General features: G+C 65.8%; 2 protein-coding genes across 3 annotated transcripts; both read left to right on the top strand.

Annotated features, from left to right (window-relative positions):
• Window positions 1–343: 343 nt before the first annotated feature.
• LOC116799105 (cAMP-specific 3',5'-cyclic phosphodiesterase 4C-like) lies at window positions 344–7,354 on the top strand. Of its 2 annotated transcripts, none has more exons than XM_032711943.1 (15): window positions 344–492; window positions 2,155–2,337; window positions 2,418–2,454; window positions 2,566–2,630; window positions 2,751–2,800; window positions 3,326–3,438; window positions 3,816–3,909; window positions 4,377–4,555; window positions 4,638–4,736; window positions 4,808–4,972; window positions 5,064–5,163; window positions 5,250–5,404; window positions 5,490–5,612; window positions 5,790–5,972; window positions 6,057–7,354. In XM_032711943.1, exons 1-15 carry the CDS (start codon window positions 344–346, stop codon window positions 6,570–6,572), a joined length of 2,211 nt encoding a protein of 736 aa, XP_032567834.1. In that variant the 3' UTR covers window positions 6,573–7,354. The 2 variants fall into 2 exon arrangements, with proteins under 2 accessions (XP_032567834.1, XP_032567835.1); XM_032711944.1 differs by having other exon boundaries at window positions 365–492; window positions 3,323–3,438.
• A 1,842-nt stretch (window positions 7,355–9,196) lies between these two features.
• RAB3A (RAB3A, member RAS oncogene family) lies at window positions 9,197–14,229 on the top strand. Its single transcript, XM_032711951.1, has 5 exons — window positions 9,197–9,302; window positions 11,315–11,542; window positions 12,762–12,880; window positions 12,975–13,099; window positions 13,538–14,229. The coding sequence occupies exons 2-5, from the start codon at window positions 11,315–11,317 to the stop codon at window positions 13,726–13,728; spliced, it is 663 nt and encodes a 220-aa protein (XP_032567842.1). The 5' UTR covers window positions 9,197–9,302; the 3' UTR covers window positions 13,729–14,229.
• Window positions 14,230–15,112: the final 883 nt, after the last annotated feature.

A 15,112-nucleotide genomic window follows, 5' to 3' on the forward strand; every position in this document is an offset into this window, starting at 1 on the left:
GTCTGGCTCACTCAGGGGCCCCTGTGGCATTTTTTCCGTGTGCCCAGGCAGAGCACCCCTGCCCTTTCGGGAGCAGCTGCCGCCTCGGGGAGACAGCAGGGTGGCCGGTGGCACCGGGCCAGCGAGGGGCCACGTGCCCGGGCCGCCAGGAACACCGGGGGGGGACCCGCTCCCTGCGCCGGCTGCCGGAGCCAGACAGTTGTTTAATTTCCCAGGCGCAGGGCGGGAGGGGGATGGAAAGTTTCCCGGGGCCGCCGGGGCCGGGACGGCCGCACGCTTCCTGCTCCGCACCGGGGGCGCCCGGGCCGCGCCGGGGCCGCGCCGGGGGTCCCTGAGCCGGGCCATGCTGCCCACCCCGCACCCCTCGCCGGGGGCTTCTCCGGCAGCCTCCCCCCGCAATTCCCCCCGCAATTCCCCCGTCCTCTTCAGGAAGCTCCTGATGAACCAGAGCATCCGCCTGCAGCGGCGCTTCACCGTGGCGCATCCCCTCTGGTAAGGGGGGGACGCTGGAGGGTCCCCGGGGGGGTGGTGGCACCAGGCTGTGCTGCCAGGATGGGGTCAGGGGACCCCCCCCTCCCCCCAGTGCCGTGTGCCCATGGGGACGGGGAGGACGAGGAGGGGACAGCGGGTGTCCCCACATGGCCAGGGGCTGAGCCGGGCAGGGGGGAGCCGCTGGACGAGCGCGGCTGAGCACGGACACGCTCATTGCAGCGATGGCCAGGCAGGGACCCGCGGTGGGGTGGCCCGGTGGGCAGGGAGGGGGGCTTTTCCCTCCAAATCGAGGCACCCACTCACTCACCGCGGCACCTCCCTGCCCTCCCCGGCTCGGAGCTCTGTAGGGTTGGTTTTGGGGTGCCCGCCCCGGGTGCTGGTGGGTGCCGGCCCCACCTGCGTGAGCGCTGTAGGGCTCAGCACATCCCTCCGCAACAGCAACTATTTATAGCGGCCCCGGCCCCCCCCAGCCCGGCACGGGCACAGCTCGGTCATTAACGCCGAAACGAGGGGGGTTAATTCGGCACCAGCCCCTCGGCGGGGGCTCGTGTCCCCCGGGGCTGTCCCCTGCGGTGGCAGCGGGGTCAGAGGTGGTGGCACGGGGCCGGGAACAGACGCGGGCATCACCCGCGGGGCCGTCGGAGGGACAATGCGGCTTTGTGTCCCCGGTACCATCGGGGATGGGAAGGCGAGGCAGGAAAACAAGGGGCTGCGGGGATGGCATGACGCGGTGCCGGCTGGCACTGCCACTGCCGGGGACGGCCACGCCACAGGGACCGGGGCTGCCGGAGCGGGACGATGCTGCCGGGCAGCCGGTGCCCGTCCCGGAGGCACTCCTGCATCTGGTAGGTGCTGGGCTCCCGCTGGGGACAGGGTGGCCCCAGTGGCATCCGCGCTTTCCCAGTTCCCCCCGGTGCTCCCCGTCCCCGCGGCGGTGACGGACAGGCGCTGGATGGCCCTCGCTGTGTCCCTGCTCCGCGCAGCCTTTCCCATGACCCCGGGACCAGCAGGAGGGGGGGCGAGGCGGCCGCGGCCAGCTTGAGGACACTGCAGGGTCACCACCCCTGTCCCTAAGTCCCCTGTCCCCCCCCATGGATGCACACGGCTGCCAGGTGACTCTGGGTGAGGTGCCCCCGGGCTGCCACCAGCGTGTCCCCAAGGGCCAGGGCTTGGTTTCTGTGGCATTTTCTGTCCTTTGATGTCCCCTGGCTCTGGGCCATGGCTTGGACACTGTCCCCTCCATGGGACACGGCACCCCCGAGCCAGGGCTGATGGAGGCTTTGGGGCTCTGGAGGACTTGGGATCACAGTGCTGAGGACAGGGTGGGGATGGGACAGGCAGGAGCCAGCCCTGCCCGAGGTCTCTGGAGCTGGGAGCTTCAGAGTAGGGGGGCCTGTCCCACCAGGGTGACATGGGACAACCTGGCTTTGCTGGCAGGGAGCTGAGAGAGGAGGGTCCATGTGCACTGAGTTGTGCCCATTCTCAGCACTGGGTGAAGGAGGTGGCAGGGCCAGGCTGGGAGGAGACCGGTGTCACCACAGGGACCACCAAACCGGGCTGAGTGGGACAATGGCAGCGAGAGCCCGGCAAACCCGGTGGCACCCAGCGGGCTGTGCCCCCACACCTTGCCCCGCGCCAGCCTTGACTCCTCTCCCCTCACAGCTTCGACCTGGAGAATGGCCTCCAAGGCCGGGGCACGCTGGACCCCCAGGTCAGCCCGGGGCTGGTCCTGCAGGGCACCTTCTCCCACGGGCAGCGCCGCGAGTCCTTCCTGTACCGCTCCGACAGCGACTATGACCTGTCCCCCAAAGCCATGTCCCGCAACTCCTCCATCGCCAGCGACCTGTGAGTGTCCCCCCAATTCCCTGCGTCCCCCGGGACCCCCACTGCCCTCCCCCAGGCTCACGCTCCCTTTGCTCCCTCAGGCACGGAGAAGACATGATCGTCACACCGTTCGCCCAGGTAGGTGCCACCCCTGTGCCCTGCCCGGGAGGGGACACGGCCTGTGCCCAGCACCCGGGGGGGTCCCCCGGGGGGGGGTCGGCCCGGCCCCAACCCCCTCTCGCCCCCCAGGTCCTGGCCAGCCTCCGCACCGTCCGCAGCAACCTCACCCACCTCCAGGACCGCGCCGGCATCAAGTGAGTGGGCCGTGGGGTGGGGAGGGCGAGGGTCTCACCTGGGTGGGAGACCCCGACCCATGGCAAGGGCAAGGGCACCGCTGCAGGGGTCCTGGTTGCTCAGCCCCCCGTGTTTCACAGGCGAGGATCCAGCAGCAGCCTGCCCTCCGGGAGCAAGGCCAGCCTGTCCGGTGAGTGCCGGGGGGACCACGGTGGGGATGTTTTGGGGCCGTCCCTGTGCCCTCAGGGTGGGTCCCGCTGTGCCCTCGGGGGGGATACAGCCCCCTCCAGGCAGGGCAGAGCCGCGGCTTTGCCCTTTGGGATCCATGTCTGGTTTTCGGCAGCTCCTCCCGCCTGGCCGCCCTTCGCGGCGGTGGAAAAGCTCCCGTTGACGTCAAACCTTCCATTAATAAAACCCGGCGGTGAGCGGGGCCCCGCGGGAGCCCGGCTGCCCCCGGGGGCTGGCTGTCACCCCACGGGACACTGTGGCACGTGGGGCTGCCACGCCATGGGGACGGTGTGATGGGGCCGAGCCCTGCTGCCCAGGGATGCTCGACCCCGAGCCCCGCGTCCCCCCGCGCCCCCGGCCGCCCCGCTCGAGGGCCGTGAGCCGCCACGCCGGCGAGCCCCCGGCTTTGGGGTGGCACGAGCCCCCCCGTGCCAGGCGGTCGCGGCGTCGGCAGGTCCCTTGCCAAGCTGGCGGGTGCCCCCAGCAGAAGATGCCCACCAGAAGCTCTCACGGGAGACCCTGGAGGAGCTGGATTGGTGCCTGGACCAGCTGGAGACGCTGCAGACCAGGCACTCGGTCAGCGAGATGGCCTCCAACAAGGTAAGGGGCCCTGTCACGGTCACCTTGGGGGGGAATGGGGACCCTGGCACTACTGAACCCCCTGGGCTGGGCAACTGGGGGTCCTGCTGGCCCCCTGCACCACTGATCCCCCCAGGACGGGCAGCTGGGGGTCTTGTGTGCCCCCCACATCACAGAGCCCCCCAGGATGGGCAGCTGGGGGTCCTGCTGGCCCCCTGCACCACTGATCCCCCCAGGATGGGCAGCTGGGGGTCCTGTGTGCCCCCCACATCACAGAGTCCCCCAGGATGGGCAGCCTGTGTGCCCTCCACATCACAGAGCCCCCCAGGATGGGCACCTGGGGGTCCTGGGGGTCCTGTGTGCCCCCCACACCGCTGAGCTCTGCCCACCACCTGCAGTTCAAGCGGATGCTGAACCGGGAGCTGACGCACCTCTCGGAAACGAGCCGCTCCGGGAACCAGGTCTCCGAGTACATCTCCAGAACCTTCCTGGGTGAGGATCCCCCCCCACCCCAGGGACACCACCGGGGTCACCTCTCTGCTGGCAGCAGGGTGGGCTTTGTGCCCGCTTGCTTCTTTTGAAGGGACAAAATGGAGGGAAAAGGGAGGGGGATTTTCCCAGGTGTCCCGGTGGGATTTGCTGTTTGGGGGTGTAACACCCTTTGTCCTGGCTGGGTGTGCTGGTGCATACTGGTGCATATTGGTGCTTACTGGTGCACTGGGGCTGTTGGGTAAATCCCCCTGGGCCTGGAGGGGTGTCCAGGGCAGGGTTTGTATCCGCTGGCAGGTGGGTGGCTCGTGCAGGGCAGTGATGGAAAGTGCTGGGCACCTCCCACGCAGCCCCCAAACTGTCATGACATCATGGTGTCACCTGCGCCGTGTCATCAGCACGAGCCGGGGGGATGTTCGGGGGGGAATTTGGGCTCCCACCCTACTCATGCCCCCCCGGTGCCACCCCAGACAAGCAGCATGAGGTGGAGATCCCCTCGGCGCTGGCCAAGGACAAGGAGAAGGAGCGAAGGAAGCGCCCCATGTCCCAGATCAGCGGCGTCAGGAAGCTCACCCACGGCTCCAGCCTCGCCGCCGCCGGCATCCCCCGCTTCGGGGTGCGCACGGACCACGAGGGGCTGCTGGCCAAGGTGGGCTTGGCACGGGTGACCCACCCAACCACAGGGTCCCTGGCGCCAGCCCCCCACGGACCTCCGTCCCTCTGGTCCCCAGGAGCTGGAGGACACCAACAAGTGGGGGCTCAACGTGTTTAAAGTCGCCGAGTACTCGGGGAACCGCCCGCTGACCGTCATCATGTACAGCATCTTCCAGGTGAGCATCCCGGCGGGATGGCCCTGTCCCCGTGCCCGGATGGGGACGAGCCACCTCCCGCCTCCCTGCAGGAGCGTGACCTGATGAAGACCTTCCGCATCCCCGTCAACACCTTCATCACCTACATGCTGACGCTGGAGGACCATTACCACGCCGACGTGGCCTATCACAACAACCTCCACGCCGCCGATGTGGCGCAGTCCACCCACGTCCTCCTCTCCACGCCTGCCCTGGAGGTGATTCCTGGTCTCCTGAGGCCACGGAGGTCACCGGGTGTGTCTGGCAGGGTTGTAACGTGCCCGCAACTCCTTCTCCCACCATTCCCAGGCTGTCTTCACGGACCTGGAGATCATGGCTGCCATCTTCGCCGGCGCCATCCACGACGTCGACCACCCCGGCGTCTCCAACCAGTTCCTCATCAACACCAGTGAGCTGGGGAGCAGGGATGGAGCTGGGGGGGTGTGGAGGACCCCACCCAGGAGTCCCCCCAGGGTGACCGGTGCCCTCTCACAGACTCAGAGCTGGCGCTGATGTACAACGACGCCTCGGTGCTGGAGAACCACCACCTGGCGGTGGGCTTCAAGCTCCTCCAGGAGGAGAACTGCGACATCTTCCAGAACCTGAGCAGGAAGCAGAGGCAGACGCTCCGAAAAATGGTCATCGACATGGTATGGGGGGGCTGGACCACCTCAGGGTGGGGGTCCAGGCTGGGGGGGGTCAGGCTGAGCCCCGTTCCCGGCTTGCCCTGCCCAGGTGTTGGCCACAGACATGTCCAAGCACATGAACCTGCTGGCGGATCTGAAAACCATGGTGGAGACCAAGAAGGTGACCAGCCTGGGGGTGCTGCTGCTGGACAACTACTCCGACCGGATCCAGGTGGGCACGGGGACACGGCTGGGAATCCTTCCTGGCACTGCGGACGTTGGGCATTGCTCTGGGCTGCTGGGACGTCCTGCCTGGTGACTCCCAACCACAGCCGGGTATGGCCAAGGGTCCCTGGCGCAGTGTGGGGGTGATCCTGGGGGACGAAGGACACCGTGGCTGTGCCCACAGGTCCTGCAGAACATGGTGCACTGCGCCGACCTCAGCAACCCCACGAAGCCCCTGGAGCTGTACCGGCAGTGGACCGACCGCATCATGGTGGAGTTCTTCCACCAGGGAGACCGGGAGCGGGAGAAGGGGATGGAGATCAGCCCCATGTGCGACAAGCACACCGCCTCCGTGGAGAAGTCCCAGGTGGGGTGGTGGGCTGGGGACGGGGTGGGGGTGTGCAGGGCTGGGCCGGGGGCTCAGCTCTGCCTCCTTTCCCCCCCCCTCAAGGTGGGCTTCATCGACTTCATCGCCCACCCGCTGTGGGAGACGTGGGCCGACCTGGTGCACCCCGACGCCCAGGAGCTCCTGGACACGCTGGAGGACAACCGGGAATGGTACCAGAGCATGATCCGGCGCAGCCCGTCCCCTCCGCCCGAGGGACCCGGCGCGTCCCCCGCCAACACCGACAAGTTCCAGTTCGAGCTGACCCTGGAGGAGGAGGAAGAGGGTGAGTCGGACACGGAGCTGGAGGGGCCCGAGAGCCCCTTGGACGAGGACAACAGCGGCTCCAAGACGCCGGGCACGGACGACTCGGAGTCGGCCGACACCAGGCGCTTGTCCCCTGGCCCCGGGGAGCAGGACTCGCCCGTGCCCCGCCCCAGGGACGTGGACAACCGGCGGGCGCTGGAGGGGACGCTGCCCAAGGACGGTGGCGGCGGGTGCTCCGTGCCAGGGCCCGAGGACAGCCAAGGGCTGTGCCTGGACACGGAGGGCAACGTCACATTCCTGTCCCTGGGCACGTAGCGGCACCGGCTGGTGGGTCCCCTCGCTGCCACGGGGACGTGGGACTGGGCTCTGCCCTGGCCAGTGTTGGGGACAGCGGGGAGCTGGCAGTGGCACCACACAGGGCGTGGAGGGACCCAAATCACGTCTCTGTGCGGGATCTGGGCAGGTCCTGATGGACAGGAAGGCGCTGCTCGCCCTCTCCCATCTCCCACCAGCTGCTGGGAAAGGTCCCTGTCCCCTTCAGGCAAGGCTCGGGGACACTGTGCTCTGGCCCCAGCCCAGCCCTGAGGGCATCACACCCCACAGGGCTCCAGGAAGGAGTTCCCCACAGGGCTGGGGCACAGCCAAAAGCATTCCAGCACTTTTCCAGGTGGCCCCTCGCAGGACAGCAGCCCCACGGTGGGACGGGGAGGTGGGTGAAGGGTGCTGGTGACACCCCCAGCACGAGGGACCCCCAGGCACCGGCGCACGGCACGGGCACGAGTCAGGGGTTTATTTATTTGAGGACAGGTTCACTTTTTAAAGCCTTTTGTAGCTCACTTTTTACTCCGAGCCTCTCCGAGGCCACACTCACGTGGATATTTGGGGCGGAAAGACACGTTTTTCGGGGTGGAAAGTCACGTTTCTGCTCTGTGATCACTGAAAATGCTGCATTTTTAATTCACACTTCGGGCCCAGGCGGGTGCTGTGACCCCCTCACCCCTGTGTCTCCGGCATCATGCCCAGGGGCAGCCCCCCAGGATCCTTTTGGGTTTTCCTTCACCTTTCCAGAGATTAAACCTGGTTTGTTCCACCCTAAACACGAGCCTTTTAAGTGCCTCTTTACCTTTAGAAGTGCCTTTTCCTGGTGTCACGGGAGCCGTGCCAATGTCCCCGGGGACTGGCGTGGTTGGTGGCCCCGGCGGGCACCAGGGAGGGCCTGGAACAAAAGGAGCTCCTCCCTGGAAACGCTGAGATCCATCACTGGCAACCACGGCCTGCTAAGGTAAATATTTAATCGCCGGCTTGGCGCGGCGCGGGGCCCGTTCCCGGCTCTTCCGCATTGCTCCCAACGGTGATTTATCTCCGCAAACACGTCCCCACCCCTGGCACTGCCCCGGTGCTGCCCCGGCACGTGGGGCCCCCGAGGCTCTCACCCCCTGCCCGCCCCACTCTGTCCCCCGTGGTGGCAGCAGGGCCTCGGGAGCTGGATGATCCCTTCCCAGCCCAGGGATGAGCTGGGAGCGCTGCAGCCACACGGGGTGGTCATTCCTGGTGGGTGCTGGGTGTCCTCCTGCCTCTGCTGGGGGAGAGGGGCTGCGCTGAGAGGGGCTGCGCTGAGGCTCTGTGCTCCCAGAACTCCTCGAACCCAGGTCTGTCCCAGACTCTGCTGGGTTGGACAGGGCAGGAGCTGGTGGAAAAAAGCCCTTTTCATCCCGTGCTTGGCTGAGGGGCTGCAGAATCCACGGACAAGGAAGGTGGTGGAGCTGTTGCCCGGGGAAGGTGGAGGCAGCACCCATGGTCCATCCCTGTGGCTGGATCTGTCCCTATAGCTGAATCCATCCCTAAGGGTGGATCTATCCCTGCAGCTGGGTCCATTCCTGAGCTTGGGCCCATCCCCATGGTTGGATCCAACCCTATGTGTGGGTCTGTCCCTGAGCCTGGATCCATCCCTGAGCCTGGATCCAACCATGCAGCTGGATCCATCTCTATGCCTGGATCCATCTCTATGCCTGGATCCATCCCTGAGCCTGGATCTATCCCTGAGCCTGGATCCATCCCTATGCCTGGATCCATCCCTATGCCTGGATCCATCTCTATGCCTGGATCCATCCCCATGCCTGGATCCATCCCCATGCCTGGATCCATCCCCATGCCTGGATGCATCCCTATGCCTGGATCCATCCCTGCCTCCCTGCCATCCCGTTGTCGCTGGGGGCTGTTGCTCTGTCTCCTCACGGTGGGCTCTCACTGCCCACCTGGACAGTGCCCACCGTGTCCGGCAGCTCCAGCCAGAGCCCGGGGGGTGTCCGGCTCTGTCCTCCGGGGGCTCTGGGTCCTGGATAGGCCCCGGTGGGGCTGCACCGGGACAGGGGCCATTTAAACCCCCCGGGCAGAGCACGACAGGGCAGTGCCCAGGAGGCTCCGGGCAGGGCAGGGCAGGGCCCGGGAGGGTCCTGGGGCCCCGGGCAGGGCAGGGCAGGCCCGGGCAGGGCGGTGCCGGTGCCCCGAGGCCGCCATATGCTGCCTCCCCTAATCCCCGCTGGAACCTGAGGGCGAGGGAGGACATGGCCGCCCACCTGCGCACCAGCCCCGCCTCAGCGCCAGGCGCCCTGCCAAGGTAAAGATCAGCCCGACCGCCACTGCCACGCCTAGGGGGGGCGTCGCGATATAGCGCTGCCATGTCGCGACAGCGAGGCGGCGCGATCTCGCTCCCCCCCCCCCTTGAGCGGGAATGGTCCGCCCCGCTCTCCCCGCCCGCGCGGCGCGTGGTTCACCCCGCGCCTCACACCGCTCGGCCGGACCCCACCACCGCGCGCGGCCGAGGGGGGGGCGCGGCGCCCACCACCGCGCCGGGAGGGGGGGGCCGCCCCCCCCTGCACCTCCCCGCTGTCCATCACCGCGCGCCGCCGAGCCAATCAGCGCCGCGCTCCGGGGCGCGCCCCTGACGCGAGGGTTCATTTGCATAGCGGGCCACGCCCCTTCTGCCGACGTCACCCGGGGTCCGCATCTGCTGCAGTCGCTGCGGGAGGAGCGAGCGCGGCAGAGGTGAGACCCCCTCCACACCCACCGCCGGGACCCCCCCCGGACCCCCCGGCACCCCCGGCACCCCCCGGCACCCAGGGGCTCGCTGGCAGCCGGCGGGGAGGCGCGGCTGCAGCGGGGGAGGCGGGAGGCGGCGGGGGGCGGAGGGGGGGGTGATGATGATGGTGATGATGATGGTGATGGTGATGATGATGGTGGTGATGATGATGATGATGGTGGTGGTGGTGATGATGGTGATGGATGCGGCGCAGGGCGGGGGGGATGCGCAGGGTCCCCTTTGAAGGGGGTTGCGGCGCGGACCGAATGGGCGCAGCGGGGTCGGGCGGGGGGTGGGCGCCTCCCTGCAGCGCCTGGAGCGGCCCCATGAGCGCCCTGAGCCCCCCCCGCGCCCTCCCCATCAGGACCCGGCGCCCCCTCCCTGCAGCGCCCTGTGCGTCCCCCATGAGCGCCCTGCGCCCCCACCCATCAGCATCCCCAGCCCCCTCTTCGTAGCACCCTGCACCCTCTCTGTGAGCACCCCGTGCACCCCCCGTGAGCGCCCTGCACCCCCCCCCCGCCATCAGCACCCTGAACCCCCTCCCTGTAGCAGCCGGCACCCCCCTCCATCGGCACCCTGAACCCCGCAGCGCTTCCCAGCATCCCTGTGCTCCATCCTGCATCCCCCCGCACCAGCCCTGGGTGGGCACCCATCTCTGTGCCCTCCCCTGCCTGGCATCAGCACCCCCCCGGGCACCCTGTGGCACCTCGCGGTGCCGTGTCACCGCGCTGGTGCCATTTTGTGGGGGAGATGCAGGAGAGGCTGCGGCGTCCCGGCCGCACCTGCCGATGCCACGGCAAATCCTGGGATCCACGGCAAATCCTGGGATCCACGGCAAATCCTGCGATCCATGGCAAATCCCGGGGGCCACGGCAAACCCTGGGGGCCGTGGCAAACCCTGGGGGCCGTGGCAAACCCCCGGGGGCCACAGCAAGCCCCTGGGGCCATGGCAGATTCTGGGATCCACGGCAAATCCTGGGGGCTACAGCAAACCCCTGGATCTGTAGCAAACCCCAGGATCCACGGCAAATCCTGGGGGCCACAGCAAATCCCAGGGACTATGGCAAACCCCTTGGGGTCCACAGCAAACCCCAGGATCCGTGGCAAACCCTGGGATCCACGGCAAACCCTGGGATCCACAGCAAACCTTTGGGGGGGGGGGGTCACAGCAAATCCTGGAATCCACAGGGAATCCTGGGGGCTGCAGCAAATCCCAGGGACTATGGCAAATCCTGGGATCCACAGCAAACCCTCTGGGGGTCACAGCAAATCCTGGGGGTCGCAGCAAACCCTGGAATCCACAGCAAATCCTGGGGGCTGCAGCAAATCCCAGGGGCTATGGCAAACCCTGGGATCCACAGCAAATCCTGGGATCCACAGCAAACCCTGGGATCCACAGCAAATCCTGGGGGCCATGGCAAATCCTAGGATCCACAGCAAACCCTCTGGGGGTCATGGCAAATCCTGGGGGTTGCAGCGAACCCTGGGATCCACAGCAAACCCTGGGATCCACAGCAAACCCTGGGATCCACAGCAAACCCTGGGATCCACAGCAAATCCTGGGATCCACAGCAAATCCCAGGGGCTATGGCAAACCCTGAGATCCACAGCAAACCCTGGGATCCACAGCAAATCCTGGGATCCACAGCAAATCCTGGGGGGCCATGGCAAACCCCAGGATCCACAGCAAACCCCAGCATCCACGGCAACTCCTGGGGACCACGGCACATTCCGAGGGCTGCGGGAAACCCTGGGATCCACGGCAAACGCCGGGATCCACGTGCCCCACACGTACCACGGGCCCGCCTCGCTGGGGGTGACAGGAGGTGTCCTGTCTGAGCCCTGTGGGGCGAGTGACCCACCGTGGCCACCCCACCGCCCGTCCCAAGCCGGAACACGCCGGCTCCGTGCCCGCAGCGCCGGGAATCGGCTCCGAGCCGGGGCCTGGGACCGTCACGGCTTCTCCCCCGCCTTGCAGATGGCGTCGGCTACCGACTCCCGCTATGGGCAGAAGGAATCCTCGGACCAGAACTTCGATTACATGTTCAAGATCCTGATCATCGGGAACAGCAGCGTCGGGAAAACCTCCTTCCTGTTCCGGTACGCCGACGACTCCTTCACGCCCGCCTTCGTCAGCACCGTCGGCATCGACTTCAAGGTCAAGACCATCTATCGGAACGACAAGCGCATCAAGCTGCAGATCTGGGTGAGACCCCCGGGGCGCCCTTGAGCCCCCACGGAGGGGTGGGAGGGGGTGGTCGTGTTGGGGCTGCTCCGCCCTGCGGAGCTGGAAGGGCTGGAGGCACCGGGAGCGGCGCTAGGGTGGGAGGGGATGTGTCCTCAGGGACCTTGGTGGTCCTTGGAGGGCCCTGAGGGGTGTCACTGTGTCCCCAGGGGTGACCTGGTGGGAGGGGATGTGTCCTCAGGGACCTTGGGGATGCTCAGAGCATCCTGAGGGGTGTCACTGTGTCCCCAGGGGTGACCTGGTGGGAGGGGATGTGTCCTCAGGGACCTTGCTGATGCCCAGAGTGCCCCAAGGGGTGTCACTGTGTCCCCAGGGGTGGTGGGGTGGGAGGGGATGTGTCCTCAGGGACCTTGGTGGTCCTCAGAGCACCCCGAGGGGTGTCACTGTGTCCCTGGGGATGACCTGGTGGGGAGGGACATGTCCCTGGGGACCCCTGGAGCACCCCAAGGGGTGTCATTGTGGCCCCAGAGGTGACATGGTGGGGAGGGATGTGTCCCCATGAACCTGGGTGGCCTCTGGAGAGCCCCGAGGGCGATGCCAGGGTGGAGAGGGACGTGTCCCCAGGGATCTCAGTGGCACCTGGAGCACCCCAAGGGGTGTCACTGTCCACCCCAGTGACATGGTGGGGAGGGACGTGTCCCCAGGGACGCCTGGAGAACCCTGAGGGGTGTCACTGTGCCCCTGGGGGTGACATGGTGGGAAGAGACGTGTCCCCAGGGACCTTGGTGGCACCAGAGCTCCCCAAGGGGTGTCACTGTGTCCCCAGGGGTGATGCCCAGGTGGGAAGGGACGTGTCCCCAGGGACCTCGGTGGCCCTCAGACTGCCCCAAGGGGTGTCACTGTGTCCCTGGGGGTGACATGGTGGGGAGGGACATGTCCCCAGGGAACCCTGGCGAGTTCTGAGGGGTTTCACTGTGTCTCCAGGGGTGACATGGTGGGGAGGGACATGTCCCCAGGGACCCCTGGCGAGCCCTGAGGGGTGTCACTGTGTTCCTGGGGGTGACATGGTGGGGAGGGACATGTCCCCAGGGACCCCTGGCAAGCCCTGAGGGGTGTCACTGTGCCCCCGGGGGTGACATGGCAGGAAGAGATGTGTCCCCAGGGACCTCTGTGACCCCTGGAGCGCCCCGAGGGGTGTCACTGTGCCCCCCAGGGGTGACATCCTGCTGTCCCTGCCCAGGACACGGCCGGGCAGGAGCGGTACCGCACCATCACCACCGCCTACTACCGCGGGGCCATGGGCTTCATCCTCATGTACGACATCACCAACGAGGAGTCCTTCAACGCCGTGCAGGACTGGTGAGTGCCCCCCAGCCCTTCCCAACCACCCCCCAGCGCCCTGCTCAGCCCCCCTACCCCCACTACATTATCCCTCTTCTCCTTTCCCTCAAAGGTCCACCCAGATCAAGACCTACTCCTGGGACAACGCCCAGGTGCTGCTGGTGGGGAACAAGTGTGACATGGAGGACGAGCGCGTGGTCTCCTCGGAGAAGGGCCGCCAGCTCGCCGAGCACCTGGGTGAGCTGGGGAGAGGGGAACGCTCCCCCACGGCCATCATCCAACAAATGATTTAATTAAGGGCTTAATTCCCTCCCTGTAATTGCTCCTCCTCGACACCGGCTGGTGACTCTCCGGTGACTCGGCACGGGGTGAAAAAAACACGGAGTCCTTGAGCTGGGGGAGGTTTTATTACCACCCTTAAACCCTCTGAGAGCTGCTGGGGAGGGGGAATGGGAGGGGGAGTTTCTGGGCGAGGTGTCCCCGCGTGGGGGGCAGGTTGGGGGCAGGTTGGACACTGCGGGTTGGGCAGCTCATTAATATTTAACGAGGGGAGGAGGAGGAGGAGGAGCCGCGGCGGTTTCCGATGTTGTCGGGCTGGAGGCAGGGCTGGAACCCTGATCTGTCCGTGTGTGTGTGTGTGTGTCCCCCGTGTCCCTCTGCCCCCACCCCGTGCAGGATTTGAGTTTTTCGAGGCCAGTGCCAAGGACAACATCAACGTGAAGCAGACCTTCGAGCGGCTGGTGGACATCATCTGCGAGAAGATGTCGGAGTCGCTGGACACGGCCGACCCCGCCGTCACCGGGGCCAAGCAGGGCCCCCAGCTCACGGACCAGCAGGCCCCTCCCCACCAGGACTGTGCCTGCTAGGGGCCAGCCCCACCCCTCCTCCACAAACCCCCCCAAAAACCGGTCAGTGCACCCCCCAACCCCCCCCCCCCCCAGCCCCTCCTCTTGGGGGTCCCGTGGGGGAATTGCTGCTGATACCTCCCAAAGGGCTGCGGCCCCTTTAGGAGCTCCCCACCCCACCCACCCCCATAATTCATTAGGCTGTGCCCCCCAACCCACCCCCTTAATTTATTTTGAAGCCTGGGCTGGTAGAAAACTCCCCCTCATTCTGCTTTTAATCACTGTCCAAGAAACCATTGCCCCCAGCCCTTCCCCAAGAACCTCCTTCCCTGGGGGACCCCTTTCCCTGGGGACCCCCCCTCTTCCCTGAGAAACTCCTGCCCTGGGGACCCCCAATCCCTGGGGACCCCCTTCCCTGAGGACCCTATTCCCTGGGGGAGCCCCTTGCCCTGGGGACCCCCTGACCTTGGGACCCACTGCCCTGGGAGACCCTCCTGCCCTGAGAAGCCCCTTCCCTGAAGACCCCCTTCTGTGAGAACCCCCTTTCCTGAGCTCCCCCTTCCCTGGGGATCCCCTTCCCTGAGAACCCCATTCCCTGGGAGACCCCCCCTGATGCCCTGAGACCCCCCCCTGCCCTGGGAGACCCCCAAGGACCCCCCTCCCCAGGGTGTGGCTGCTTCCCCAGGCCCCCCAAACCCCAAATCTCCCCTCCCTCCCTCCCCAGCCTGGCCTTGCTCCCCCCTTTCCCCCCAAGAGCTCCCGGAAGGGGATGAGCTCTTTGTTCCCGGCTTTTCCTGCCCCTCCAGCTGGATGGATATTTCCTGACTCTTGTTTATTTGTATAAATAGATGCTAATTTATGCTCCCACCGTCTTCCTCCTTGTACATACAGAGATTCCTTGTAAATAGGCGTAGGAAGTGACGCTGTGACCTGCTGTGCTGTGGCCGTGGTGGTGCATTTATATATATACATATATATATATTGATTTTTTTTTCCTATCTCTTTATTTTTCCCTTTTTTTTTGGTTTTTTTTTTTTTTTTTTGGTGTGGTAACCTTGCTTGTGAATATCACTTTAAAAAAAAACAAACAAAAAAAAAAACAAAAAAAAACCCCAAAGTGAAATCTCTTATTATTTAAAAGATTTAAAAGGAAATCAGTTCATTAAAGTAACATCAGCGAGGCCAAGAGACCTGGAGCGAATCAGCCCCGGGGTTTGGAGGTGGGGGGATGAGCAGAGTGTTGCTGGTTTGCTCCAGGGATTTGGGAATCTCGTGTTCCTGTAGTACTGTGCTTCTGTGGAGACTGTGAATAAGTGGATATTCCCGTAGCAATGACAAGAGCTGCCCTTTATTTATTTTTTTCTTGGAGCGCCGTGTCTTTTATTTCACAGGTTTCTTTTTTCCC

The sequence above is a fragment of the Chiroxiphia lanceolata genome, chromosome 27 (assembly GCF_009829145.1).
Source record: "Chiroxiphia lanceolata isolate bChiLan1 chromosome 27, bChiLan1.pri, whole genome shotgun sequence".
NCBI classification, from domain to species: Eukaryota; Metazoa; Chordata; class Aves; order Passeriformes; family Pipridae; genus Chiroxiphia; species Chiroxiphia lanceolata.

What these genes read in the sequence shown, in the direction of transcription:
- LOC116799105 (XM_032711943.1), top strand. Translation starts at nt 344, where the DNA reads ATGCTGCCCACCCCGCACCCCTCGCCGGGGGCTTCTCCGGCAGCCTCC. An exon ending in TCGTCACACCGTTCGCCCAG is followed by an intron (nt 2,455 to 2,565) that starts GTAGGTGCCACC and finishes CTCGCCCCCCAG; the next exon opens with GTCCTGGCCAGCCTCCGCAC. An exon ending in CCAGTTCCTCATCAACACCA is followed by an intron (nt 5,164 to 5,249) that starts GTGAGCTGGGGA and finishes GCCCTCTCACAG; the next exon opens with ACTCAGAGCTGGCGCTGATG.
- RAB3A (XM_032711951.1), top strand. Translation starts at nt 11,315, where the DNA reads ATGGCGTCGGCTACCGACTCCCGCTATGGGCAGAAGGAATCCTCGGAC. An exon ending in GCATCAAGCTGCAGATCTGG is followed by an intron (nt 11,543 to 12,761) that starts GTGAGACCCCCG and finishes GTCCCTGCCCAG; the next exon opens with GACACGGCCGGGCAGGAGCG. An exon ending in TTCAACGCCGTGCAGGACTG is followed by an intron (nt 12,881 to 12,974) that starts GTGAGTGCCCCC and finishes TTTCCCTCAAAG; the next exon opens with GTCCACCCAGATCAAGACCT.